At 36.8% G+C, this 14,142-nt stretch overlaps 2 protein-coding genes across 9 annotated transcripts in view; one reads left to right on the plus strand and one right to left on the minus strand.

The window, feature by feature from the left end:
• The window catches only part of LOC139962811 (uncharacterized), a 49,704-nt gene extending 40,911 nt beyond the window's left edge, over nucleotides 1-8,793 (minus strand). Inside the window, exons 1-2 of one of the 2 annotated variants that reach the window (XM_071963157.1) lie at nucleotides 8,513-8,793; nucleotides 5,471-5,527 (exon numbers count right to left, since the gene is read on the minus strand). The gene's annotated coding sequence lies outside the window, so the exon portion shown is untranslated. The remainder of the gene's footprint in view (nucleotides 1-5,470; nucleotides 5,528-8,512) is intronic. The other variant, XM_071963156.1, reaches the window with a different exon arrangement.
• LOC139962812 (organic cation transporter protein-like) overlaps nucleotides 1-14,142 on the plus strand; it is an 83,478-nt gene that overhangs the window by 59,594 nt on the left and 9,742 nt on the right. For 5 of the 7 annotated variants that reach the window (XM_071963161.1, XM_071963159.1, XM_071963162.1 and 2 more), the window contains 3 exons: nucleotides 9,762-10,191; nucleotides 11,358-11,461; nucleotides 13,550-13,704. In XM_071963161.1, the coding sequence (XP_071819262.1) occupies nucleotides 9,787-10,191; nucleotides 11,358-11,461; nucleotides 13,550-13,704 (664 nt within the window). In that variant the 5' untranslated portion in view covers nucleotides 9,762-9,786. Of the gene's footprint in view, nucleotides 1-5,561; nucleotides 5,741-7,265; nucleotides 7,363-9,761; nucleotides 10,192-11,357; nucleotides 11,462-13,549; nucleotides 13,705-14,142 lie in introns of those variants that run through there. The other 2 variants (XM_071963164.1, XM_071963158.1) reach the window with 2 other exon arrangements.

The following is a 14,142-nucleotide window of genomic DNA, read 5'->3' on the forward strand; positions in this document are numbered from 1 at the left end:
AATATATAAGCTAACATGTGAGAAATAATATATTATGAATTGTATTGAATTGCAATTAACCGAATTTATAACCATTTCTTGATTCAGGACAAAAATATTTATGAGCGGTTTTAGCCACAAAAAAAGTTGAATAATTGTTGGTTTTTGTCAATTATAGTGCGGTCCCGGTTTTCATTTGTCATTATACATTCCCTTTAATTACCTTTAATCTGAGATATTGTAATTCGCTTTTAAGTGTATTCCCTTAATTGGCGATAATATGTAGATAAAAGGAAATTTGAGTCAATTCATGCAAACGTTTAAATGTCACTAGAGTAATTTCAGAAGACATTTATTTAAACGGGGTAAAGAAAAGGGGGGTGGGGGTAACCAACACAATGGAAACACAATGGGAACACATGTTTATTTATATTACCTTATATGAAGGCCTTTCACAACCGTATTCCAGCGAGTTGTATAAATCATACGGTTTGGGATGACGACTTCACCAATGGAATGGAGGGGAGGGCATGGCAAGGGATGGGAGGGGAGGGGGAGGGGAGGGGAGGGGAGAGGGGTGAAGGAGAAGATTAAAATCCAAATAATCGGTTGGGTTAAATATGGAGATTGGATTACTTTTTCTGTTAAGACAGTTCAAGTCTCAGAAAATAAAAAATATGGTCATCCCCTGGATGAGAACCACAAGGATAAAAACACATACATAAAAGTTAGAGCTCGGTCTTCATCAGACCCCACCACGATTTGTATGATCTGATTTTATTATTTGTTGGGGCTATTTTAATAAAATAACTTATCCAGCTCAATTTTTTTTTTTTTTTTGGGGGGGGGGGTATGTTCTTGTTTGTGTGTGAAGAAGTCCAGTTAATTGTATTTCAATTTTAGGACGAATGCTATTCTAACAGACAATTCCTTCGTCAAATTGAGAAAAAAAAATGCATATACGCTTATACATTTAAAACAAAAATGGATCTTTCCCTTCTTTTATTATTATATTTTTGTATTAATCTTTTTTTTTTGTATTATTATTTATTTTTTGTATTAATTTTTTTGTATAATTGTTTTCTCTTTTTCGTTTTATTCAGCTTAATTTATTATTATGATTATCTTTTGTATGTTTCCTTTTAGTAAATGAAGAAGGGGGTATTCATTCAATCTGATTTGTGTCCAGAACCGCAAGTCCTTACTAGTTCGTTGCTTGTATTGATTATATTGTCACCTTTTAGGTGAATACGTAATGAGAAGCAACCAGGCGATACATATAAGGCAGTTGCCGGTATAGGCTAGCATATATGATATAGGAAATATGGACTTTGTGTCTAACATGTGACGTTTTTCACTGTCAAGGATTTCAAATATGGCTTTCGGGGGAAATTTTAATCTTGATACGTCATAGGCCATCGTAAAAAAACGGGCAAAAAATAGTGTTAGTATATGCTTCCTTATAGCCGTTACGGTTCTCAAGAAATTTACCTTCAAAATGTTAATATATCTCTGGAATGTCCCTTTAAGGTATATATATATATATATATATATATATATATATACTGTATATATATATATATACTGTATATATATATATATATATATATATATATATATATATATATTTGAAACTTAGTTTTGTGCCTATAGCTTCCATTTTTAATGAGGAAAAATTTAATATTATAATTATCAACTTCAACAGAAATCGTGGACGTTTTCCCAACGGGAAATCTTACTATACTTGCTGTCAAGGTTGCTCTATCAATTTCAATGTAACATGTCCAACCTGATAGAAATGGTGATAAAAACAACTCAGTTGTGTGTGATAATATATACATTTGCTTTACTCAGCCTCAGAGATTAGGTAGAACAGAAAGAGTCTGTTCCTGGAAACGGATAACGTTAAGTTTTTAAACTATAAGCTGTAACAACAACAAACAAGATTTCCAGTTTCATTTTTGATCTAATTCAAACAGAAATGTGCAATCGTAAAAATCTCTGTAGAAGTGATAATCTTGTAATGCAAATACTTAAAAGTTACACTGTTCCGTATAAACTATCTCATAGAAACGAACAGTAATTTGATTTAAATTCATAGTTTGATATCAAATCAAATTTGTAAATTATTATCGATGGCTATTTTAATTGTCCCTGACCCTGATCCCATATGTGCAAATTATCAGATGACATTGCATGGTCAACGACAGTTCTATACTTTCCATTGCGCATGTGCGAGCCATAGAGCCGCGTCAGGTCACGTGATACAAGCTTGCACACACTAACGACGAATACATACCTTAACTCGTACCTGTAAGCTCAGACTAAGTAGTACGAGTACAAAGCATGAACACGAGTACAAAGCATGAACACGATTACAAAGCATGAACACGAGTACAAAGCATGAACACGAGTACAAAGCATGAACACGAGTACAAAGCATGAATACGAGTACAATAAAGAACACGAGTACAAAGCATGAACACGAGTACAAAGCATGAACACGAGTACAAAGCATAAACACGAGTACAAAACATGAGCACGAGTACAAAGCATGAACACGAGTACAAAGCATGAACACGAGTACAAAGCATGAATACGAGTACAATAAAGAACACGAGTACAAAGCATCAACACGAGTACAAAGCATGAACACGAGTACAAAGCATGAACACGAGTACAAAGCATGAACACGAGTACAAAGCATGAATACGAGTACAAAGCATGAACACGAGTACAAAGCATGAACACGAGTACAAAGCATGAACACGAGTACAAAGCATGAACACGAGTACAAATATAGAATTTTCCTTGGATACAAGTATGAGTACAATATTTGCTTGATTGTTAAAATTCCCCAAGTTTAAGTACATGTCGTACTAGCGTAAGGGTACCAATCAACGAGGGTCGGGTTCAGGGTACGAGAGTTAGGGTACAAATTCACTAGGGTCGAGTACAGGTATACTAGAGTAAGGGTTCAAATCTACTAGGGTCGAGTACTGGTATGAGAGTAAGGGTTCAAATCCACTAGGGTCGAGTACAACACATAAAACTACACTAAAATACGAGTGTCCATGTCTTCCTGTAACAACTTTACGGAGACGGTTTTTCCCCCTAAGTTTCTCGATTTCATTGTGGATACTTTGCTCGACTTCACCGCCTACTTCATTATATCCTAATAAATAAATAAATAAATAACCCTACAAACTGACCACCTTCTGAGGTGAAGTGTGAATGATCGGTGCAGTCAAGTCTTCAAATGATGCATTATTCTTTACTATACCTTAATTAACTTCTTTAGTGCTGTTTCTATTGTGGTTATATATGTGCGTTAACACAAAGACAGATGACAAAGATAGTTCAGATATGATACCACAGTAATAATTCTGAAAATAAAATAATTACTTAATGACATATATTACCTCTCAGCCTAAAGACAATCCACCTCCATCAGAATAATAAATCTATCTTGTCATGTATATGAGCAGTTGATAATGCATTAATAATAAAATCATTCATCAACTCGAAACTGAGTATGAAATGGATCGTTTGGTTGTCATCTCAGATCTTGATTTCGTTGTTCAGTTATTTTTTTTTTCTTTTCCCTTTGGTCTTTTTAGTTTCCCCTCAGGGGTATAATTTGTTGTCATTCAATATAGTATGGTTACGAGGGATGTCGTTTTATTAATTTATGATTATGAATCAATATCATTGTAACGGTATTCTAATAACATATATATATATATATTTGACATATGGTTACTGATGCTAATTTTGAAACGGATGTTGTCAGTTTGGACATGCCGATGTCGTTTTGGGGGTCCTGCGTGTCAATTTCGTAGGTGTAGCCTACTGGAGATTCATCGCATTCAACGTATACAATGATAGATACCCTCGATACATATATGTGTTTATTGGTTATGAAATAATAATTTTACGATTACAATGCTGCTCGTATTTGATAAGAGTAAAATAGGCCTAGCCATGATATCCTAACATGCATTTCCTATGTAGAACATACAGTATCGCATACAAGAGAGTACCAGTCTAAATACAGTTTAGTCCATATCAGTCTCACTTGAAGATTCCCAAATGCGTTTCTTCTGTAATGAAGAGAAGTATGAATTGTTGTCTTAATTTTTTTTTGGTGTGTGTTTGGGGGGGGGGGGGGGGTTGTTGGCGTTGAAGGGGGGATTGAGAGAGCAGTCTTCCTCGTCTTCAAATTTAGGGAAAACTGCCTATTAGGTCAGATGTAGAACTAATATTATAAAATGATGAAAAAAAGGTTAAATATAAAACACTATAGTGATATATATTGTGACAACACATCACATATTTCTTTGATTCTCTATTGGGGCATATTCTATATGCCTATACTGTATATATATTGTCATTACAACTTCAAGTAAGTATTGTGTCGAACACAACTCTGTACAAAAACACAAAAATGTAAGTTACTCTTTTTTTCTTGTTAAGATGACCTAACATACTCAAGTCGACGTTATTCCCTATTTATATATATACGTTCAGTTGAAATCGAAGGTGAATAAGGGAGAATTGTAATACACGGTCATTATTTCTAGTTCAAAGTCAACAACATTTGGGAATGACATCAACAAAACCTAGAATTGGAAAATACATCCATTGGATATTCGCTTTGCCACTTTGCCACAAGTGCTAATTCAGATCGACCTCCCCTCTAATGCAAAGTGATGAAGGATTATATGAGCACGAAGTCAGTAATTGTGACAGCCTGGCATTTACAAGTGTTTCCGAATGAATTCGAATGAGTTTCGACATGTAGCAATTATTCAGCTCACTACTAATTATAGGGGACCGATCTGCCCGTACGTATTTCGACAATTTATGCGCGCGCTACCTCCTATATCTATGCGCAGGTGACGGATTAGGAATGTAAATAAGGTATCTTGGGTTTTAATAGCATGGCGTGACTGAACGCGATTAAGTACCTTAAGTGGCATTTGCACCCTGAATGATCACATTTCGTAAAAAACCGTGATGAACCCGTAGCGGACTTTATTTGGTCTAGCTTTAACTTATCAGCTCAGAAGCTAAATCATTTTTTTCTGGCGTTACCGTAAGGATATACTGCAAGGGAAATAACCAGCTGTTTCTTTCTTATTTTTGTGCAAGAGGAAAGGTAGGAAGGTTAATTTCTTTGGAACGTCTGGGGGTGTGGGTGAGGATGGGTGAGGGCATGGGATACCACACAAACGTATCAGTTCGACTAAATTATATATATATATATATATATATATATATATATATATATATATATATATATATATATATATATATATATATAAATATATATATATATATATATATATATATATATATATATATATATATATATATATATATATATATATATATATATATATATAGCCTATATATAGCCTATATATATACAGATAGATGGATGGATGGATGGATACTTCCATACTTCCATACACTATTACGTGATTACCTTTGTGGTCCCTATTCTTTCTTTGCCTTTTTTTCTTCAACCAAGCAACATCGATTCCTATGGTTCAAGACGAAAAGAAAACAAAGACTAAGCGAAGATATAACTGGCCCAACTTTGCGAAAATGTCATTTTGAGCTGGAGTCGCCTCTTAATTTAAGGGAGAAATTTGAAGATTTTCATTTATTAAGCAATTCCCGAAGCATTTCCCTTCATAAATTTCTCGATTAAGTGGAAACCCCTGCGGCCCAGCCAATGGCATTCACTTACTTGGTAGGTACACTGGGATTATTACGAGCCAAGCATAGCTAGAAAATACTGTGTACAGCTTAAAGTATAAATATTTAGGTAGGAGAAACCTTATATATCCCATAGTCTCAAAAATACTGAGCCTTAAATCTGTAAGAAATCTATGACCGAGGCACGAGAAGGTAAAATGTCATTCCACAATATGATGATTGAAGTGTTTTATTAGATATCGACAAAAGTACATTTGAAATTCCATCGCATATGAAACCCAGGAAGCCCTTTAAGTATTCGTTTACCATATTTGGTATCAGAAGCTATTGAATAACTTGTCTAAAATAAGAGAAAGTAAGAGATGCAATAATATCTTCTTTTCAGTGTGCTTAGTTTGTTATTATTTTAAAATTTTGTAATACTTTTTATAAACATTTTCCATCGAGACCTTTCTTTACATATGGTCGTTAGTTTCCGGCATTTCCCCCAAGAAACCCACGGAATATTTTCCAAGACAAGATTTGAGCTAAAAATGTGCTTTTGGCGCCAGAAATACTACTGGACAAATCTTGAAAACAAAATATTTCTTCATCCAACAGACTATTATTAAAAAGCAACCTATTTGATTAATTCTCTACCTTATGTTCCCTTATTTTTATTTTTATTCTCATAAATGTTCGGCTCATTCCAGCATTCCGATTGTGGATCCCGAGTTTAATATGGTATTGATCATTTTCTAAGGCGAGGGGCCGCAGACTATATGGCGCGACCCAAAAAAGGGTCGCTCATATTTCGGTGGATTTTTCTATAGAAGTCGCAAAATTGTCGAAAAAAAATCAAAACAGATTTCGTGGCTTGCTGACAGAGATCAATACGGTTGTTATTATTATTATTTTTTTAATATTTTTTTTTATCATAAAGTCTTTAGCCCAGGCTAATTTTCATGCATTTCGAACATTGATTATGAGGGGCGGGGGGGGGGGGGTGGGGTCGGATGTGTCGTGTCAGAGTGCTCCTGGAAGCTCCAAGTTTGTGGGGCCTGGCAAAGCTTGCGTACCGCCTTGTTTACACATTGGTACACAATGCGACAATTTCAAATCACAATTTAAATTGCTCAGATTACAGGGACATTCTATGTTGAAGCCATTTATCCCATGAAGAGGATCTGATACCCTTCTCCTCCCCACCCCCCCTCCCCTTCTCTCTCTCTCGCGCACGCGCTCTCCTGCCACCCGCACGTTCAATCAATCATATACGTCAAATAGTACATTCGGAGATATGTTTAGATTATCAATTATGTATATAATTAGGTTCGAACTCAGGTTGTGCTAGTACTTATATTTTAATTTTTGATATTGAAAGGGGGTGTAAATTACCCCCCCCCGACCCCCCCCCCCCCCACCGATGTTACATCATTTTCAGTGATCATGCACTGAAAAACAGTTACAGTTTTGTTCGAAAGCTCTACAAAAACCAAACGTTGGCTGTTTTACTTCCAATCACTCACTCAATTTATTTGTTTGTATCTTATTCGAGATGCCTGATCCATTCTCGAAATGCAGCCTTATAATTTGACAGCTTGGGTGGTGAAGCGACGTCATGATTACGTCACACATCTAAAAGATGAAGAAGCCGGAGAGGATTCAATCTGAGAGGTGAGGGATGGGGCGGGGTAGGGGGGAGGGAGGGAGCGGGCTGATAAAAAACTTCAAGGCCAGTGTCGCATCTGTCTTTGTTTTGATTTGACTTCCCTCAAAACCATAAAAATGGCCAAAATGGGTCCTCTGTACAATATGTACCACAAAATCGAGAATTCCAATGTTCTCCAATATAATGACACATTTCAAATAACAAGTGGGCCTCTCTTTTTTACTTCAAAGGACAACTCATATTTATGTAAGGAAGGGAGGTAAGAAGAGGTGTCCCCTGTGCCCCCTCCCCATCCCGATACCCATGTAGGAGACAAGCAATCTCGACCGGAATTATCAATTCGATAAACCATATCAATAAATAACGCTTCTATACCCAAACGCAGCAACGTAAACAGAAGTGGTTAGAACAATGTTATAACGTATAGTAATGTTTAACATGCATGGCGCGCCATTTGTGTAGCGATCATTAGCGGGCCGTTGTACTTGGCGGTGTAAGTTATGTTACAATGCCATCATAAATTCTAATTTATGTCGTCTAGTTGTCCATTACTTCAATTTTGCAGTGCCAATCGCGAACATGGCCGTGCTAATGAAATTTGAGAGTGTCAACGATAACACTCGATTTTGATAGTGTTTACGCGACAGTATTTTTTATTGGCTGATGCAGTTAATAAGTATTGTAGTGTGTTCGTCAGGTATCATACGGCTGATTAATTCTAGATTGCATAAATTTCATGCTTGATTATTTTTCCTTATATAATTTATTTTCAACGAAATTTCTTTAATTAAGATCGTAAATAAAGAATCTTGATGAACTGAAAATTCTTAAAACGTTAAGTGCGGTAGCACCAAACTTAAAACTCGATTGATCATCTAAGTATAAGCCAATATTATGACTTTTAAAATATTCGAAAATAAATGTGTTATTTTCAATAGGTTATGACAAATATTAATATTCTTAAAGAAAAAAATAGGAACTTTAAACTTATAGTAAAATATTCGAATATGTCATTTCACAAAGCTTTATTTGCAAATTCTGAAAGAATCCAACGTAATAAGTTGAACTTAAGCGCGTACAGAACGAAACATGAATGTATGTGTATGTACGTTTTAACGAACAGACATTCTTCGGATTTCAAGACATTATACTTACCCTGGTGTACCCCTTGTTTCAAATCAAGAGAGATCTCCAACGGCAGAGGGAAACGATGAAACTAAACGAACAAAGGAGAGAATGTCAGTAAATATCTCCGTTCTCACTTGAATGAGCAACAAGAATCCATAAAAACTAATACCTGTTACACAGAAAGCCACAGCATATGTAACAATCCGGAATGGAGAATAAATAAATAAAGGCCTATAGCTTTCTCATGTGTACTAGAGGAAACAAGACGCGACTGCTCCTCTCTAACATTATGAAGCAACTGTTGCAAGCTAAGGATTGCTCGAGCTCGCCTTCGAGAGCTGATGATGCCGTCCGTGATAGAGTAATTTGGATTTGTAAATTCGTTGTCATGGTAACGGATCGTGCAGACGCGCGCAAGAATAATCACTGGTCATTTACGAAGTCGATTGTATTGAAATTTTCGTTTCGTATCTATTTGGCGGTCGGTGATAATTTAGTTTTCTTTCTCTATATAAACACATATCTGTTTCGATTTGTGAAGATGATTTAAAAGCAAAAAATTGAGAACTTGAATCAATGTTATTCAATAAATCAAGTAAAAACCAAACAGGTTGTTTGTATATAGGCACATATAGCGACATTCTGTCATACACGCATTAAGTCAAGTATATGTATATAGATAGATAAATAAATGGATGGATGGATGGTTTGATGGATTGATGAATGGATGGATAGATGGATGGATGGATGGATGGGTGGGTGGGTGGGTGGATGGATGGATGGGTGGGTGGGTGGGTGGGTGGGTGGGTGGATGGATGGATGGATGGATGGATGGATGGATGGATGGATGGATGGATGGATGGATGGATGGATGGATGGATGGATGGATGGATGGATGGATGGATGGATGGATGGATGGATGGATGGATGGATGGATGGATGGATGGATGGATGGATGGATGGATGGATGGATGGATGGATGGATGGATGGATGGATGGATGGATGGATGGATGGATGGATGGATGGATGGATGGATGGATGGATGGATGGATGGATGGATGGATGGATGGATGGATGGATGGATGGATGGATGGATGGATGGATGGATGGATGGATGGATGGATGGATGGATGGATGGATGGATGGATGGATGGATGGATGGATGGATGGATGGATGGATGGATGGATGATTTATTCTCACGCATTCAATGAATTTATACTTGAGTGCATTCAGTAATACCTTATTCTCCTTTGTTTTTTCATCCTTCTTTCAAGACTTCTTTTTCTAGCCTTGAAAAGAATGACGCTCGAAGATATTATCACAACCCTTGGCGGGTTTGGATGCTACCAAAAACGTCTTTTCATCGTTATTTGCGTTATTGAGTTCTTTGTACCGTTCCAACTGTTTTGCCATTTATTCCACACCCTTCCTGTTGACCACTGGTGTAACGATACGACATGGTGGCCAAGATCATGTCCAATCCACTGGAATGTTACACCCTCGGAATGTAGAAGCTTCTTAAAGGGGATCGTAATACCAACGTCCGGTGACCCACCTGTGTACAGCAAATGTACAAAGTACGACTACGAGAACGTCACCGGTGACGTCACTGAGTGGATGACATTGAACACATCGGTGGATGTTATTGCTTGTGACAGAGGATGGGTGTTCGAGGAAGACACTCCACTGACATTATCAAAAGAAGTATGTAAGACCAAACTTTGACACAATAATGTATCTAAGCATAAATAAATAATTTAGGCTAACCTTACGTAAAGGACATATTTAGCGAAATGATGAGCACCAATTAGGGGGGAAAGAGGGTGGAATGGGGTGGGGCGGCCGAATGAATATTTACCAAGTGTTAAGAATGGCCGTTTGTAACCATTTTCAGCACTCCAACTACCCCGATAAGCATACAAGTGTTAAAACTTCATCCCTCATTCATTCATTCATTCATGCATCCATTCATTCGTGCATCCATTCATCCATCCATCCATTCATTCACTCACTCACTCATCCATTCATCCATTCATTCACTCATTCATTCATCCATCCATTATTCATTCATTCCTTCATCCATCCATTTGTTCACTCACTCAATCATTTCATTCATTCGTTCATTCGTTAATTACTTCATTCATTTGTTAATTCGCTCAGTCACTCATTCATTCATTTCGTTTTGTTTCATATTATTTCATATCATTGATTCATTTCATCCATTCATTCGTCCATCCGTTCTTCCATTCATTCCATCCATGCATCCATCCATTCACTCACTCATCCATTCATTCACTCATTCATTCACCCATCCATTGTTCATTCATTCATTCCTTCATCCATCCATTTGTTCACTCACTCACTCAATCATTTCATTCTATCGTTCATTCGTTCATTACTTCATTCATTTGTTAATTCGCTCAGTCACTCATTCATTCATTTCGTTTTGTTTTCATATCATTTCATATCATTGATTCATTTCATCCATTCTTCCATTTATCCATTCATTCGTCCATCCGTTCTTCGATTCATCCATTCACCCATTCGTCCATTCATGTCATTCATCAATTTATCTATCCATTCATCAATCTTACGAACGGTTACCAAAATTAATCTGTTGTATGCATGGACAGAAACTGACGGTAAAACTGCTAACGAATTTTGAAAGAGCAAAGAGAATATGGGCTAATAATGGGATTTGTGAAACAGAGACCCTAGGATTTTACAATTCATGTTGATAAGTGTTCATATCCTGACTGAAGGCAATTATCCATTAGCTCTTTCAACATTCATTTATGATCATAGAAACTGCCACTGAACATTTTGTATCTCATTTATTCCCTTTGTTTTCTGTCTTCTTTGTCATTTAGTTTGAGCTTGTTTGTGATAAGAAAGCCCTCACTAAAGTTGCTCAATCAATCTATTTTGCTGGAATCCTGACCGGGTGTTTACTGTGTAGTTTCATTGGTGATAGGTAAGTTACATTATATCGTTTTTAAAGAGAGCCTAACACAATATATTCAATATTTAATTTAAATCCCGTGTGTATACTCCAATCACGGGCGTCACTAAGGTTCGGCGACTAAAAAATGTTGCCGGGCGAGAGCTGGGAGGGAGCTGGGAGGGAGATGGTAGGGGGTGAAGACGTTTTTATCCGACACAAATCTTGGTCGACGAGAGGAGAATTATGAAAGACAATTTATTAGGAATGAATGGACAATCGTTCAAACAAACCGAAACTTCAACTAAAGAAAACGTAAAGCCGGAGCATGAAAATACCGACATTTAAAATATATATTTGGATAGTGGATATATTACAGTGGCGTAGGAACAATCAACAAGTGATTCGGGTGAACCAACAAAGAACCATTGGGGTCTGGACTCTTTAACAGAAGAAGTTTTGTTTTGTAGACGATATGGTGGCCAATAGATGGAACTATAGATGTGAAACAGCCTTCTATGTTATATTCAAATTTGTAATCTGAACAAACAACAAAATGAAAGAATATCTTTAGTTTTATCGCAATTGTGACTTTTCACTTCAAAAGTGCGAAAATTAGACATATTTTATGAGATTTATGAAACGACAACTTATTCATAGCATTGCTATGGTGTTCCTTTTGGTAACACAAATGATATATCCCAATCAATTAACAGCACCGTGAGTGAGAGAGAAGGCTCAAAAACATACTGTCCTCCCGACCACACTCACTTTGCAATGTGGGGTGTGGTGGGGTGGGCTGGGGTGAATGTCCCCCTTCCCCCTCTAGTCCTGCGACTATCTATGGTGAGTATCATCGCAAGAAATTGTCTCGTTTAAAACTGCAAATATTTATATATACAATTTTTTTCCCCCGTTTCTCCGGATAAATGCAAACTAACTCTTAGCAAACCTATATACAGTTGCAATTTCTATGCACATTTATAATTCATGGTTTAGATGACAAGAGTAAACAGCCTGACATTCTCCATTTATGCAAAACGCACACGCGCTAATGGACTAGTTCCCTCGGTAAAAGTATAGTTAATGGAACTTGAAAGATACTTGTACAGAGGGCTCTAAAAAGGAATGGACTATTTCAAACTGAATATAAAAGCTGGTCACTTATCGGTCTTTCGCCTAAGACCATGTGTATAGTAGTAAATATGTCTGTTCGTTTCATGCGCAGATAAACAGACAGTACACATTGAGCATCGTTCAAATAACTTGTAATCGAGATTATGTTTAGTATATGTACCACTTTTCAAAGGAATAATGTTAATATAACTAACTTGACGTAACATGGTCATGATCACACGGTTACAACGGTCTCAACATGTAAGGGAACTGGGGTTACGAGTGGAATCAAACAGGTTATTAATAGTAGTAATAATAGTAGTAATAATAGGCTAATAGTAGTAGTAGTAGTAATAGCATAGTAGTAGCAGTAGTGGTGGTGGTGGTGGTGATGATGATGATGATGATGATGATGATGATGATGATGATGATGATGATGATGATGATGATGATGATGATGATGATGATGATGATGATGATGATGATGATGATGATGATGATGATGATGATGATGATGATGATGATGATGATGATGATGATGATGATGATGATGATGATGATGATGATGTTGACGACGACGACTATGACGATGATGATGACGATCATCATCATCATAATAATCACATTAATAACATTATTAATAACATTAATAATAACAAAGATTTATAATATGCACATATCCACCCAGAAAAGTGCGCTCAAGGCGCAAAAACCAATGAACTAAAAAATTAATGTAAAGTGTCTATGACAGCTTGTCGAATAAGGTAAGCTTTTAAGATTCCTTTCAAAGGAGGAGACACTCTAAGCCGTCTTGATTTCAAGTGTTAACATATTTCGCGATCTGAAAAAAAGATCTGCACCCCCCCCCCTCCCCAAAAAATGGTTGCTTTTGTATGTGTCTGTGTGTCCAGGCTCTAGCTTTGGTTTTCTTATAAAAAGAAGATATGTGTTATAAGAACAACGTACATTCTTAAAGGTATACTCCTTCGTCTTTTAACTCTACAGGTTTGGACGTTTGACAATATTTTACACCGGAATGCTCGGTGTCGGAGTGATTGGGACTATCATTGCATTCGTGCAATCAATTACATCTTATTTAATCCTGAGATACATCACAGGTTTATTTATTTGGTTTGCTGTCTCCAGTGCCTATATCATACGTGAGTAAAACCAGCATGAACTGTACGAGGGTGGGGTGGGTTTTTTTTTGGGGGGGGTAGTAATGTATGCACCAGACGATAAATTGGACTCCTCTTCCGAGGGGTGATAATGGATCTAGTTTTTGGATCAATCATTTGATACATCGTCACAAAGACAGAGAAACCGGTTGACGACGGACGTGTCTAAATTCGTATGGGACTAAACGAATGTACGGCTGGGCCAATGAATGTTTGAGCGCCTGTGTGACTTGAGCCTTGTCCGACTATTGAAATGTACAAACCGCAGAGCGACTCCGTGACCGAACGACGTACGATTCATCTATCGCATATCAGATTGGCTGTGCGACTTCCAACATACTTTGGGCGGCCATTACCGCCAAAAAAAAAAACGCGAAATCAATGTTTTTGTCAAAAATATTCAAAATTATTGCTAAAAAT

The sequence above is a fragment of the Apostichopus japonicus genome, chromosome 21 (assembly GCF_037975245.1).
Source record: "Apostichopus japonicus isolate 1M-3 chromosome 21, ASM3797524v1, whole genome shotgun sequence".
NCBI lineage: Eukaryota > Metazoa > Echinodermata > Holothuroidea > Aspidochirotida > Stichopodidae > Apostichopus > Apostichopus japonicus.